Source organism: Phaeodactylum tricornutum, chromosome 27 (genome assembly GCF_000150955.2).
Source record: "Phaeodactylum tricornutum CCAP 1055/1 chromosome 27, whole genome shotgun sequence".
NCBI lineage: Eukaryota > Bacillariophyta > Bacillariophyceae > Surirellales > Neidiaceae > Phaeodactylum > Phaeodactylum tricornutum.
Window position 1 is genome coordinate 247,706 of NC_011695.1, and position 13,417 is coordinate 261,122.

At 47.1% G+C, this 13,417-nt stretch overlaps 7 protein-coding genes across 7 annotated transcripts; 4 read left to right on the top strand and 3 right to left on the bottom strand.

Annotated features, from left to right (window-relative positions):
- Positions 1-90: 90 nt before the first annotated feature.
- On the top strand, positions 91-483 carry PHATRDRAFT_16606 (predicted protein; the record flags this gene model as incomplete). The annotated part of the gene is made up of 1 exon (XM_002184960.1): positions 91-483. The coding sequence occupies one exon, from the start codon at positions 91-93 to the stop codon at positions 481-483; it is 393 nt and encodes a 130-aa protein (XP_002184996.1).
- Positions 484-664: 181 nt separating this feature from the next.
- On the bottom strand, positions 665-2,098 carry PHATRDRAFT_41055 (predicted protein; the record flags this gene model as incomplete). The annotated part of the gene is made up of 2 exons (XM_002185037.1): positions 665-685; positions 749-2,098. 2 exons carry the CDS (start codon positions 2,096-2,098, stop codon positions 665-667), a joined length of 1,371 nt encoding a protein of 456 aa, XP_002185073.1.
- Positions 2,099-2,604: 506 nt separating this feature from the next.
- PHATRDRAFT_41056 (predicted protein) lies at positions 2,605-3,813 on the top strand (the record flags this gene model as incomplete). The annotated part of the gene is made up of 1 exon (XM_002184961.1): positions 2,605-3,813. One exon carries the CDS (start codon positions 2,605-2,607, stop codon positions 3,811-3,813), a length of 1,209 nt encoding a protein of 402 aa, XP_002184997.1.
- Positions 3,814-5,636: 1,823 nt separating this feature from the next.
- PHATRDRAFT_50167 (predicted protein) lies at positions 5,637-6,648 on the bottom strand. The gene has a single exon (XM_002185038.1). The coding sequence runs from the start codon at positions 6,368-6,370 to the stop codon at positions 5,654-5,656; it is 717 nt and encodes a 238-aa protein (XP_002185074.1). The 5' UTR covers positions 6,371-6,648; the 3' UTR covers positions 5,637-5,653.
- A 465-nt stretch (positions 6,649-7,113) lies between these two features.
- Positions 7,114-9,636, top strand: PHATRDRAFT_50168 (predicted protein; the record flags this gene model as incomplete). The annotated part of the gene is made up of 1 exon (XM_002184962.1): positions 7,114-9,636. The coding sequence occupies one exon, from the start codon at positions 7,114-7,116 to the stop codon at positions 9,439-9,441; it is 2,328 nt and encodes a 775-aa protein (XP_002184998.1). The 3' UTR covers positions 9,442-9,636.
- Positions 9,637-9,785: 149 nt separating this feature from the next.
- Positions 9,786-11,032, top strand: PHATRDRAFT_50169 (predicted protein). Its single transcript, XM_002184963.1, has one exon. It carries the CDS (start codon positions 9,788-9,790, stop codon positions 10,973-10,975), a length of 1,188 nt encoding a protein of 395 aa, XP_002184999.1. The 5' UTR covers positions 9,786-9,787; the 3' UTR covers positions 10,976-11,032.
- Positions 11,033-11,141: 109 nt separating this feature from the next.
- Positions 11,142-12,371, bottom strand: PHATRDRAFT_50170 (predicted protein; the record flags this gene model as incomplete). Its single annotated transcript, XM_002185039.1, has 1 exon — positions 11,142-12,371. The coding sequence occupies one exon, from the start codon at positions 12,369-12,371 to the stop codon at positions 11,319-11,321; it is 1,053 nt and encodes a 350-aa protein (XP_002185075.1). The 3' UTR covers positions 11,142-11,318.
- Positions 12,372-13,417: the final 1,046 nt, after the last annotated feature.

A 13,417-nucleotide genomic window follows, 5' to 3' on the forward strand; every position in this document is an offset into this window, starting at 1 on the left:
TCAGTCCGACACTACATGAGCGAAAAATCGGAGGATTCAATGACCGGCATAACGAAAGAAGTCGACCCCATGGAGGAAGAACTTGAAAACATGTCGGCGGACGAGCGAGCTATTCGCGCCAAGCAAAAGCGGGCGGACGAGTTGCGCGCACAAGAAGTCTTCATGAAAAAGAGTACCGGTAAGCACAAGTGTACCAACTGTGACTGGGAATTTGACGTAGAAAAGGGAGATTCCAACATGATTGGTGGTATGATCAAGCCCGGAACACCCTTTGCCGAGCTCCCGAGCAACTGGCGTTGCCCCGTGTGCCGGGCGTCGAAGGATGCTTTTGAAGAGGTGGTCGAAGAGATTCCGGGGTTTGAAGTCAACCAAGGTTACGGGTTTGGAACTAACTCATGGACGTCGGAGCAAAAGAACTTGGCCATCTTTGGTGGACTGGCAGCCTTTTTTCTGCTCTTTCTTTCCGGATACGCCATGTCCTAGACGAGATGGGAAGTGTCCGTCTCGTCGCCATCTCATTTCGACTAAGGGACAAAACTACCCGTCGCCTTGATCCCGGTGTTGCAATATGGACGCGACAGGTAGTACGGCATTATAGAGGAAATACAATCGCAGTCTAAATTTCTAATCTTTCCTTTTACTACACCGAAAACAATGCTGCAACTCATATCGAAGACACTAGCACCTAGCATTCAAAGTTCATTTTAGTGGTGGTGCGGCTTGGTGGAAATTGTATCGCTCTACTTACATGGATCCCGTCCTCGCCGGAACTGAGGCTCCCACCGACTTCGTACACAAAGACACCGGCCACTACCAACCCAACAGCCACGTAGAACAATGTAAACGGTTCCTCTCCGTAGGCCATGATTGAAAAAATAATGGCATAGAGATTGGTGGTTTGCATCGACAAATTTAACAAGGTAGCATCCGATGATACCAAAAAACGGGCCTCGGCAATATAGTACAGTACAACTGACGTGACGTACCACACCAGCACACCCAACACTTGTACTTGAATTTCGACAGTCAAGGTCGTAACCTTTTCCACTTCAGACCATTCACGTGCCAAGAAAGCTATGGTTGTCAACACACAACCAAAGACGCCAATCATCCCGAGGTATTCGTTACGGTCAATGTGTTTGATGGAGTACTCTGCTACGGTGTCTCCTAACCCATACGCCAAAGCCGCCGTGACGGCAAGCAAATCGCCCAGATAAAAACGTGATGACTCGGGGTGTTGCAGTTGTGGGTCATCACCATCCATAGGATTGCTAGCGCTACTGACATCGCCCAAATCAGACCAAACAGTCAGGCACCCACCAAAAATGCAGAGCATGACACCAAAGACATGGTGTGGCCGGAAGACTTTTGCGAGAATGTGTCTAGAAAAAAACATTGTTGACGGGACCGTGAGCGAACCTAGCAAGGTAGTGCTGGTCAATGAAGTAAAGTTGAAAGATAACAGTGTCAAAAAGTTGGGCAGTACATCCAACAAAGACATGCCGAGGTAAATCCACCAAGGGATCTGTAGACGGATTGCTGTGCCGGGAAGTGTATACTGCTGTCTTTGTATGGATACGGTAGGACTGTTGACCAGTATTGTTGTGGCTACTGCTGAATCGTCTTTCGGTATCGCAAACAAGTGCATGGCTAAAATGAGATAGACCCATATCATCTGGAAACAAAAGGTTCGAACTCCGTACTTATAGTTGAGTGTGTAAGATGACGCGTTCATACTGGAAGCACAAAGGGCAATCGCCTGGCCAAAGAAGAGTGCCATACATTGATGTCGTCGTCGCTTTTTGTGGCTGGTCGATGTCGTCGACGTGACGAGAATGCTCGCTTCACGTTTTTTTTGAATCGCCTCCCACGCGTCGTTCCAATCAAACAATCTGAAAATATTCGTGCCGGCTCTCCTCGACTGAATCTGTGATTGGCACAGAGGTGTTTCTTCGCTATCGATTGTAGTACTTTTTGAACGGAACGGATCGCCATCAGAGCCTTGCTCTTCCTGACTTGAAAAAAAGACACCACCGTAGTTTGGCGAAAGAGACACGGCTTGATAGAATCGCCCGCTCTCAACTTTCTCCGCCGCCATGGGAAAGTTTGACCGACGTCAAACGACGTCAACGTGAATTTTGGACGGCGTGCTTCCCTGGACGTTCTGTCCCCTGGTTGCTTCCTGCGTCTGCCACACCGTAGCGAAAGAAGGACCAATCTCCATTTATAGTGAAACACTCATCGAAGGGATGATGGAGATAGTCACTGATCGGCAGAGACGTTCACAGTTGACAGTGAATTGATTCACGTTTCCAGGCTTGTCGTGCATCCATCTGTCCGTCTATCCGTCTATGTATGATGACAATTTTTACGACTGTCTGAATATAATTTAAATTGGGAAACAAGTACGTAGTACTATTGATCAAAGACAAATAGACAGCAACAGTCGAATTCGTCGATTTTCCAGATTGGCAACGGACAAAACAGGGAGGACCAACGAAACACTGAACTACTCTGCACATTTCTTTGCCCCTCCGTTCTTTTTTGCAATCTGTTGCCTGTCCTCTCGGCAAACTGGTGTCTTCAATCGCCTTGTTGACCATCATGTTAGAGACACCTGCCAAGAAGGCCACTGAGCCACATATTTACGAGCTATATGGACAACTAGAAAAGAATAATCCGCATCAACCTCGGCTTTCCGGTAGTGAAGCTGAGACGATTCGTCGCGTGTTGCGGTCATTGCAAAAGCATGAACGAGAACGTCTGCAAAAAGGATTCAACCGCCTAAATTTTACTGTCGGAGTCCTAAATACGCTATTGATTGCTTGGGTTTTTGGTGCTCATCCTGAGCATTTCTGGTTGCTCTTTCTCGTCGAAAGTTCCGTCTTGCTTCCGCTCAAAATCTATCAAGACTATACCGCGCGACCAATGTGTCAGGTATTTTACTATCTGGACTACTGCTGGGTCATGAATTTTCTCATTATCCTTGCCTTCTATGCCCTTATGCTGTGCGGCGACCGTGTCGATATCAACCTTCGACACCATATGTTTACGGCTGTCTTGGGGGTTGGCTGTGGATCGCTCTTAGGAGCGACCGGCATTCTACCTTTTGCGGCAGTTGTCTTTCATGATAGTAGTGTTATGACATCCTTGTTTGTACACCTAGTACCGCCTATGCTTCTGCATACGTTTTTGTGGAATCCCAGTCTTATCTTGCAAACTTGGCCAACCGTGTTTCACTTCCACCAAGAAGAAGTCCGTATGTGGCCAGGAGAAGGCTGGACAGCACCTTTTGTTCTACCGTGGAATGCGCTCGGCACTGTGGTTGGGGATACCATGATAATTTATTGGATTTGGTTTGTTTTGTACGTCCTTTGGATGTTGACGTTCGGGTTAGAATTGACGAGAACCAAAAAGGATCCGTCGGGCAAGATTGTGGCGAAACCAAAGTATGATACTGTGTATTATTCGCTCTCGCGAGACTCCTTTCTTCTTGCCGCCGGGCATTTGTGGGGTCGAAAAGTAGAAGTCACGAAACGCATGATTGTTGATGGCGAGTACGAATACCGTGACTTTGCGCTCTACATGACGATACATGCATGCTTGACGTTTGCTTCTACGGTTGTACTCCCTTATGCTTGCCAAACAAGTAGATACGTGCATTCGGCTATGATCTGGGGACTTGTCTCGCTTTGCGTCTTTCGTGGAGCCAGTCGGTACGTGTACTGGGTGACGAGTTCCAGTAGTCGAGCTTTGACTCGAGAATACAGAGATATACTAGAATATAACCATAATGCTAAAAAGAAACTCTAGGCAGATACACAGACCCCGACAAATCTAAAACTAGAGAATCGTCTCCTATCCTACTCGCAGGTTTGACCCAGTTCCGAGCGTCTCCGTTTCGATTGTTCAGTACAAAACCGTTCCGATTCCTTTTGCGTAAGATTAGGTCTCTTTCGAGTTGCACTAAATCGATCATGTTCCAAAGGCACGATGTCATCAAATACAATCAAGCACCGAACATCAAAAGAGCAGCGAGGTACACTGGCATCACCGATTTCCGTGAGTGCACAGTGCCACATGTCGGACGGTCTTGTAACATCTCGATCATATTGACAAAAGAGCAAGACTTCGTCTGCTGTCATTTGTGGATAGGTGTACCAGCGGCTACGGTCCGGATCGGGAGCCATTTCAGGGAACGCCATCAGTGGCTCTGTATAGCGAACCGAAAATAAGGCCAACGGAGCGCTTTGAACAGGACCGCTGCCAGTGTTCTTCCAAAAGTTGCAAATCGCGAATCGATGGCCTTTCTGAATGGCTTCACGAAAGTGACGAGTCTCTATATTGTAGTCGTTGCCATGCATATGATTCTTGGCAAAAAGATCAACTAAATCATGTGCGCTCTCGTACGCACCGATGTCTTGATCAATATGGACCGTTGACACAAAGTGGGATGTGGGCGTCTGCATCTGATCACCATGGCGCACTTGTTCAAGATCGCCTTCTCTCCACACCGGATTCCAAAATATGACGTGCCGTATATTCTGTGTACCATAGGCGTTGTCCAATAAAAGTCGCATTTCAGGCAAGTATTGTTGTCTTACTTTTTCCAAATCGCGATAGTCAATATTCAAAGATTTCGTTCGCATTAACTGGAATCCACAATATCCATAGAAGCATGTTGCTGCCTTTTGTCGTCATAGTTCCAGACCCCAGTTCGCGCGTTATAGATTGGTTCTTCAGCTCGAGACCGGGCAAAGTAGAGGCGATTCTGTTTGGCAGTTGAATTTCCATAATGGGCCTCGACGTACTCGTTTGCTGCATGATAATCAATAGAGGCCAAGGCAAAGGGTTCTGTCCCTCCTCGAACGGCTGTTTCTGTCCCTCCTCGAACGGCAAACAGGCTGATGGTCAAAAGTTGCCGCAGTCGTGGACGATTCCAGCTAAAAGTCTGCCTCAAAAGAGAAAGAAAACAGAAGTAACGAAAGATCCTGCCTCCTTTAGATCGCGACAGTATCGTCATGCGCAAGTTAAAAAGCTGCTATTGCAACGCCAGCGTAACCGAATGCTTTGATCAGCCTTAAAAGTGAGACTATCGAAATCACGAGCGTCCCAAGCATTGCCGAGCAAATTTACAAATACAAACTTTAATTTAAATAAATAAAATTCGACAGGGAAAGCTTTTTTCTGTTGTTTATGCAGCTCTCAGAGGCATCTGTCAAGCCATGTCATGTTCCGCAAACTTGAATACTGTTAGTTACATTAGCTGGAATTGAAAAGAAGAAAACAAATATGAAGGCTGCGCAAATCATGCAAATGGCAAGGCTTGACCTTTCGCAATTTTTGTAGTCCAACACAACGAAATAAATTTTGATGGTGCAGCTTCATGCAAAGGCGTCATCTCGCTTGCAGTTAGAATACCTCTTGTTGTAAGAAGTACTAAGCTTCAGACAATAAGCCAGAGGCTTCTGCTTCAAAAGCACGGTTGACCAAAAGAGACGACCCTGAATTGCTAAGCAGCAAGATCACTGCTATGAGCATTCTTTTACTTTTTGCACCAAGGTTTGTTGACTAGTAGGACCATAAATACATCAGTGAATCTTGTCAATGAACACTACACTTGGGAAGAAAGGGATAGTGTCAAAAAAGGAGACTACTGTTTTTCAGCAACCTTTAAAAGCTTTCTGTCTGAGAGCAAATTTTTCAAGTCGAGAGAATTTCGCATCGGCATAAAGTGTAGACTATCAGTTCCGGCCAGGTGCGCAACCTGGGCTTTTGCCCAATCCAACGAGCTCTTTCCACCGTCAAAATGGGCAATATGAGATTGAAACACTTCGTCCTTCACTAAGTCGGGTTGCCCCAATAACTTTAACCAGAAATGAAGACCTTCTACAGACTTCGGAAACGCGATTCCGGCTACGCAGTGCAGTCCCGCTTCTTTGTAGCTATTGAAAACATCAATAGCATGACTACACAGGAGTGGTTGAGTCACAACGCCAGATGCACCAGAATGAGCCTTCGATTCAAGGCTTGCGAAACTTTCTCGATCGTTGGGATTGGCGACACACCAAACGGGAACGTCAGTGACTTCTGTTGCTACCTGAATTGCCTTAGTTGTTGAAATTAGGCCCTGGTCTTTCTCGTTGCCGCCTACAATTAATATTTTGTCGACGCCTTGTTTCATTGTCCGGATGCGTCGAGTAAGGATGGTTGACTCTCTCCAGGCTTTACGATCACCTTCTGCAACTGCTTGTGGCAAATCGGGTAGAATGAAATGTGTCACAGCTGCCATTTTTAGTGGTGCTATCTGGCTTACAGAGTGACTCCATTCTACCGTCAGATATCGTGTTATCAAAGTGGGCGATCTCATGAAGTGAATCGCAACCGAAAATGCTTTGTATGTAACGCGAAAACAAATTGCACCATAATCAGTCGAAATGTCGTCACGGGATCTTATCGTTTGCGATGTGCCCAGGATGCTATGGCTCTCTCGGGAAGTTGACTGTGAAATGCAAATCGGTCGCTTACCAAAGACCTCAAAGTAAAATGTCTGATTTCTCCCAAGCAATGTAAGGCATCGGAGATGAAGCAAGTAGAGCAATAGAGCTATACTTCGCTCTGTAAATTCCACTCACTGCCAGCGATGTTACAGTTTATGTTACTGTAAATTCAGAAAAAGGGTACCTTCCAGGCGAGAAACGGAAAAACTTAATGGTGGCCAAATTCCTTTTCCCGCGCAAATATCACACGACTTGGGAAACCTCATGGCTCAACTGATGTCGCAATCTATCGAAAGCATATCCGTCGCGGTCAATCCCAGGACAAATACATAGTTTTCGACCATCTTTTGAATGTCAGAAGCTTAAATAGAAATATTAATGCGCACGATTACGACATGAATCTCGGTTTCTATTGTAGTCAAAATGGCAGGAAGCTCCGTGTCGGCAACGAGCAAAGACTTCTTGAAGTTGGCGAAGGTCGAACAGAAATTTTCTCGTCCGTCGTCATTTCAAAGTTTGAAGCGTACTTTGGAATCATCAACAACACGGAATCACCTTCAGCCCAGAAAAAACCCATATGCGGATGGAAGGGCTTCAATAGAGCGTAAAAGCCATGGTTTGCAGCGTTGGATCGCAAACAACAAGCGGTCTTTCGGTTATAAACAGAGCCCGCAATTTTCGCAAATCTTCGTCTCAAGCTTTTGCAGCAGCAACACTACTTGTCTTGAATTTCTATGGAACAACGGCATTCATTCCGCCAAAGCATCGTCTCGGGTCACCAATAAGTGAAGCATGTAATATCTTGAAAGAGCGGGAATGGATTCTGCATTCATCAACCGAAGAACGCAGAGCCGTAAAGGCTGAAATTTCAACGCAGGAGTCAGTCAGCGAAGGGCGCATTAATGGAGCAAGCGTTGGCACACACGAGGAAAATTTGTCAAATGAGACTGATGCCGATCCAGTATGCCGCATAGTCGCAGCTTCTGACGGAAAGCTCCCAACTTCGCCTTCCATGTTACCCACTTATCTATCAAAGGAACCGCATTTGTTGCGCAGGCTGGACGGAATATATCACGCTATGGCTCATGATGAAACTCGACAGCTCAAGTACATGGCGGATTCTTTGCAAAACAAAGAAAAAGACCGGATACTTTATAGTCTTGGGGAAGAACGAAACTTTGTCTCGGTCACGAGAACGTCTCTTGAAGATGCTGGTTTTGAGTTGCTGTCGAGACGAGATTTAGATTTGTGCGATGCCCTCAATGCAGGGTATCTTTTACGGCTTTCAATTCTGCCTGAATTAAGTAGGCTCGACCCATCCATAGCAAAAGATTTCTATCCTGAAAGATTCCGACAAGGGAAGGCGTTGGATCCGGACGAGCTACTATTTGACGGAAGAGTCCTCGTCTATTGGCGCGGATACGACCAAGAAGTGAGCCGTGGGCGATTACTCCTTCCTAAAATTGACTACCTCCAAGCAAGCTTGGTACAGCGATCTGCTGCCTGGGTAAAAGACAAGTTGGATAGGTTCGAGCGCATACTTTACTTCAAGTACCTGCGAACCAGCCGTAGGGTTGGTAGCGCGCTTCGAGCACAAATGGATTCTGCGGTTGATATTGTCCCTAGTAAAAGGTTCTCTACGGTACTTCGCGGTCAGTTTGAGGCTAACTCCACAAGCATCAATACCACTGGTATAGTCAAGGCTGTTTCGCCGGGAAATATCATCAGACTCAACCGATACGGAGGATCAAAAATTAAATTTGTCGGTTCGCCGGATCCCACTGCTGCCCTCACACCATTTGTATTCTGCGAGCAAAATGAAGAATATTGTGATCCATGTCCTCGGTCGCCTCAAAAGTCCTTTCGGACTTTGACTGAGGATAGACGGGATCGCAATGTTGACCAAAGCTTCTTCCAATGTAACTCACTGTCAGACAGCGGACTCAAATGCCCCTATGATATTGAACAGAGCCAACAGGGAACAATCGCTCCACCCTCGCAGTTGCTAAAACGTGTGACCATAAGCAATCTTGTCGATTTCTTCACTAGAAAAGGGCGGCGAAGTCTCCTGAAAACCCTCTTTTCCAAGTCAGAATTGGTGGAGCCCACGTACAAAGAAGTTTTCGTTGTTTGGCGACCGCTGTCAGACCGACGACCAAAAATGCCAGCAATACGACCACCGAAGTTTGCTTATGATCTAGCCGATATGTTCGATATCGAAGGCCTTCTGCCAAAGAAGGAAACTGCTCCAGCGGAAGCCCCGCACCGTGTGGAGATACGAGCGTTCAGCGACGTTCCAATGGCCAATCTCCCTGCTGTTTTGCCGAGCACCAAGCTTGTCTTTCGGCCTGCAGACGCTTTCGTTTTCGATTTTATCAGTTTTTTCAGCTTCTTCGTTGTTTTTGGTTCGCTGAAGTTTGATAACCCGAAACTTGATCTGCTTGCTGTTTTATCTGTTTCGCTTTGGTTGTTTCGAACTTTTATTCGATACTCAAACAAGCTAGCACGGTATGACCTGCTCGTCAAAAAGTTTTTAACTTCTAAGATTACTCATCGGAATTCGGGTGCTTTGAAATACATTGCAACAGAAGCGGGTTCTCAGCGGGCTACGCGGGCAGCCTTGGTGCATTCATGGCTATCACGTCTGTCACCTGAAGAATTATTGGATGCTACTGTGCTAGCACGAGAGGGGACCAAGGCAGTAAATAATTTAGTTAGAGGCGACCGAGAAGTTCGCGTTGATATGGACGCCAGTCTGAATGACTTGGAGGATCTTGGTTTGATATCGCGCCAAGGTGCCAAGGTTGTTGTTGTCACTGACGACTCACAAGTTGTTGGCCATTTAAAGAGAGCATGGAATGATGTATTCGACGGGAGGTTAAGTCTGAAAACACTAGTCGGTCGCCGGCACGAGCAGTCGCGACATGAAAGCATCGACTAGCTTGTGCACTTTCGTCTTCTTCCCTGAATGTTTAAACGAAAGGATTCCTGAGTAGCCATCTGCCTTTGGCCGCACATTTGCTCGACGAAAAGCTTCACCAGTATTGAAAGTGAGGGACAGCGTTAAGGAGATAGTCAGTGGTACGTACTACCTTCTAGCACCAGTACGCCTTTTCTAGGAAAAATGATATGAAGCAACAAGAAAAACTACCAAAACCAAAGAAAACTGGATCAATAAACACTAGTAGTAGTGCTGTGTCGCATGTCTGTCCTTTGTTCTGCACAGCGTGGCGACAAAACAGAACAAACTTTCCCTGCTCTTTGTGTTGACATCATTGCCACTCACGATGGTACGCCCACGACTCGTACAGGAAGGCAATCCTATTGTCAACTCCCAGGTCAGACGCCCGAATGAACATAATGTCGGTGTGATGCCACAAGGAGTTCAAAAACAGGCAACGTCGTCCCAGCAGCAGTATTCCTCCACATCAAGTTGCTCTTCTTCACAGGAAGCCTCGTCTCTGCTACAAGCGGCCGGTGGCCAAATTCCCAGCCCTCATCGTCACAAGTATACCGCGGCTTCCAGATTTACAATAAACGACGATGCGATGGACGATGATTCGGTCATGCATACGAGTGCGCTGTCCATTCAAAACCAATATCGTCATCCCTCGAGCTCACCTCAAAACCTGTCCCCAATTCAGCACGGCTCGCACTTTGGTAATGGTCAAAGCTCTCCGTCACAACCGCAATCAGCAAATTCTTCGCACAATGGACCGAACGCTCGAGAAAACAAAAGCGCATACACGGGGACATCTCATACCTACAGTCAACCATCTCACTTTGAAATCGGGGCGGATTATCGACCTTTGGAGCGCATGGAAGGAGTAGAAGACCATTCAGAAAAGACTCCGTTAGTAGTTTTAGACGGCGCCAACCTTTCTTATGCGTACGCTCAAACGTTGCTGGGAGTTGATAATCGCCACCGGAGGGCGCGGTTCGACCCTGATGTCCGCGGCATTCGGGTCGCCTGCGAATACTTTGTGCAAGCCGGCCTACGAGTACTGGCAGTCTTGCCTTCCTCCTGGTACAATCAGAAGCCACGCGCGGGCAACAATCTATCGGCTGAAAACGCTTGGATGCAGCAGGACCAGTTGGAAACACTTCGGTTGCTGCGTGAAAAATCGTGGTTGGTTGGTGCACCACCGACCGACGACGACGATGCGTACGTCCTCACGATTGCCCAGCGAGAGAACGTTCGCGCCTCCCGCCGGCATGGGCAGCATGGACCGGCCTTTGTACTTTCGAACGACTTGTTTCGAGATGCGCAGGATCGAGATGCAACGGAACAGTTGCGGGGATGGTTACAAAACGGTATTGATTCACACGGTCCTGGGCGAATTTCATACGCCTTTGTTGACATGGGGCAATTGGATGAGTACGGACAGCGCGAGTTGGACATTGTACCGAATCCCAGACATCCATTGGTGCTTTGTATCGAGCAGTCTCATTCTGTAGCACAGCGACACATTTGAGGGTTTTTCGTTTGAAATAGGAAAGCTGCTATCGTTAATAACACTTATCGTCGTTCTACTGGAGATTCCCGAAGTCTGGAGGCCATGGCTTCTCTAAGCAATGCCATCCATTAGCTAATGGAGACGCGACTTTCGCGACACAACACTCTACGTAATAGAGATTTCTACGGAGCCTTACACGACTTAAATAACGTGTTGCTATCAAATCATTTTGAAAACATCGACCAGTCCAATCCTCAACCACATGCAAAAATATCTTCTATCTCACTCATTTATACTATTCTATCGATTTGGACGTAACAAAGAACATATTCACAGTCAACAGCAACCGAGAACCCCGACGCTAAATTTCGAACTTGCCCTCGTCCACTTCCAATACACCATCGATACCTCCGAAAAGTGTTTGTAGTGTCGGTGGTTCAAAGCCATGCATATAGCCCGCCAATCCTCGATCCATTTCTGTTTCATCCAAGATCGGAAAATCCCCCGAAACCCATAGATCTTCTTCCGAACTCTCGTCTTCCTCTTGAAGAACGAGTTCGTCCCCCGTATCGATGTCAATTGGTCCCGAATCGTCCACAGACACGGGCAGGCTGCATACCGAGTGAGGCTGAACGACAAGAGACATTTGGTGTTGTTTAGTAAGCGCGTAGGGGTCAAATTCGATTTTTATCGGCGCATGGTATTCTTGCAACGAGTCGACGTCGATAGGTGTCGACTCGATGGAAGTTCGGCTCTGGTCATCCAATTCTGCAGCAGACCGATGGTGTACTCGTCGAGTAGGACGTTGAGGTTGTGAGGGGGCGAGGTCAGACCAACGTTGCAGATCTTGCTGCAGTCGTTGTGTCAGTACTTGACCTTCAGCTGACTCGAACGACTGCCAGGAATTGTTTTGATTCGTACTGCTCGCTTCGGTGGCTAGCGTTACGTTATCGACATCATCAGCGAATCCCAAGTCGCAAGACTTTCGTTCCTGTTGCGCCAGAATCTTATTGAGCTTGGGGAGACTGGTGCGGCGATGCGAAGGTCGCTGACGAGCGGCAAGGTACTGTTTCCGAGGCGGCAAACCTCCAGCTGTCGATGACGGGTTCGCCACCCTCCCTCGTCGTGCCATTCGAGTCGCACGATCCAATGATTCCCCGAGTTGCCGGAGATCACGATCCCCTGGATGCATACGAGTGTTATTCATCTCAGGTATACAGTGAATGGACAAGTTTTGATGTTTATTGACTTTCCCGAAAGAGGGTAAAAATTCGCTACGGTCAAGGGAAAGTCGACCTTGGCGAGCTACACGGAAGCGCGCTGTCGGTAGAGTCTTGCGCAGGATAACAATCCTGGGAACTTTCACGCGACTGTATGAAACCAAAATAAACGTCTCAATTGCATTTAAACACATATTCTAATACGACAGATGTGATTTAGGCTAAGTCTTTAGTCTCTTGTCTTTAGGACTGATTTAACAATAAATAATCATATTTAACCGAACGGATAACAGTATTTACAGTGGTGTGAAGCAATGGAAGTCGTGGTAATTGTTTCGCACGGAACAGCGAATACCTGGGATTTGTCTTGCCTTCCAGAGTCTCCTGACCATCCGGATTTGAAAGGGGATGGATATACGGTTGGACTGGGTTTCCACGCAGCCAACCTGTAAAACGCAGGTAGGTAAACCAGGCGTCCTGTACAAGAATCCGAACAATATTGAACCCCGCTATCGGTCGGCAATTTCAATCACGATTGATTTGGCGCCGCCAGCGCTTATTTTCTTTCTCTTGCGTGCGCAAGCCGGTCCAAAGCACCGGTTGCTCTGGCTCAGACTGTCTTTCCAAAAGTGCGCAGCTCACCGCCACGCCACATCCATCAATCCCGCTCTCATATACTGAGGAGATTCCACTTGCGATTCTCTCTCAAGCAAAATGGTCGGCACGAACTTGTTGGCTCGCCATGCTCCAGTCAATCTCGTGGCGCCGTCGTCACGGGGAATTGATCGCGCTGCAGACAAACATGATTAATGTTATAACTGCAAGCAAATAGGTTTCGTTGCTATATCGACCGTTCGAGTGCTTTCTCAGACGATCTCGTTGCAAGTAAAGCTTTGGCCCTATGTTCCGGCAACGCGGCTTATTGTGAGGATTTTGAGATATGCTAGAAGTGGCTGCCGTGGCCGACGAGAAAGCTTGACTGTGAGGTAATGTCAACACTTTTCGTTGGCATTGATTTTCCGAAGAGGCTCGATTTTTTTTGTTAGAAACGAGTCTTTTGGCAGGTAACTATGACTTCCACCCAATTGACGGCACATACAGCGCCAACACAGTAGGTAGATTACCTTGCCTATGATTTTTAAGTAAACATTAAGTGGAAGTTCCAGTTTTCAAGATTTTCTGAGCACTATCTGTAAGTCTTTGATTGCACAAATGTGATGCAGGTACATTCCTGAAAGTC

Bases quoted from the DNA above. Each gene is read 5' to 3' on its own strand.
- PHATRDRAFT_50167 (XM_002185038.1), bottom strand. From the start codon at position 6,370: ATGAGATCGCCCACTTTGATAACACGATATCTGACGGTAGAATGGAGT.
- PHATRDRAFT_50169 (XM_002184963.1), top strand. From the start codon at position 9,788: ATGGTACGCCCACGACTCGTACAGGAAGGCAATCCTATTGTCAACTCC.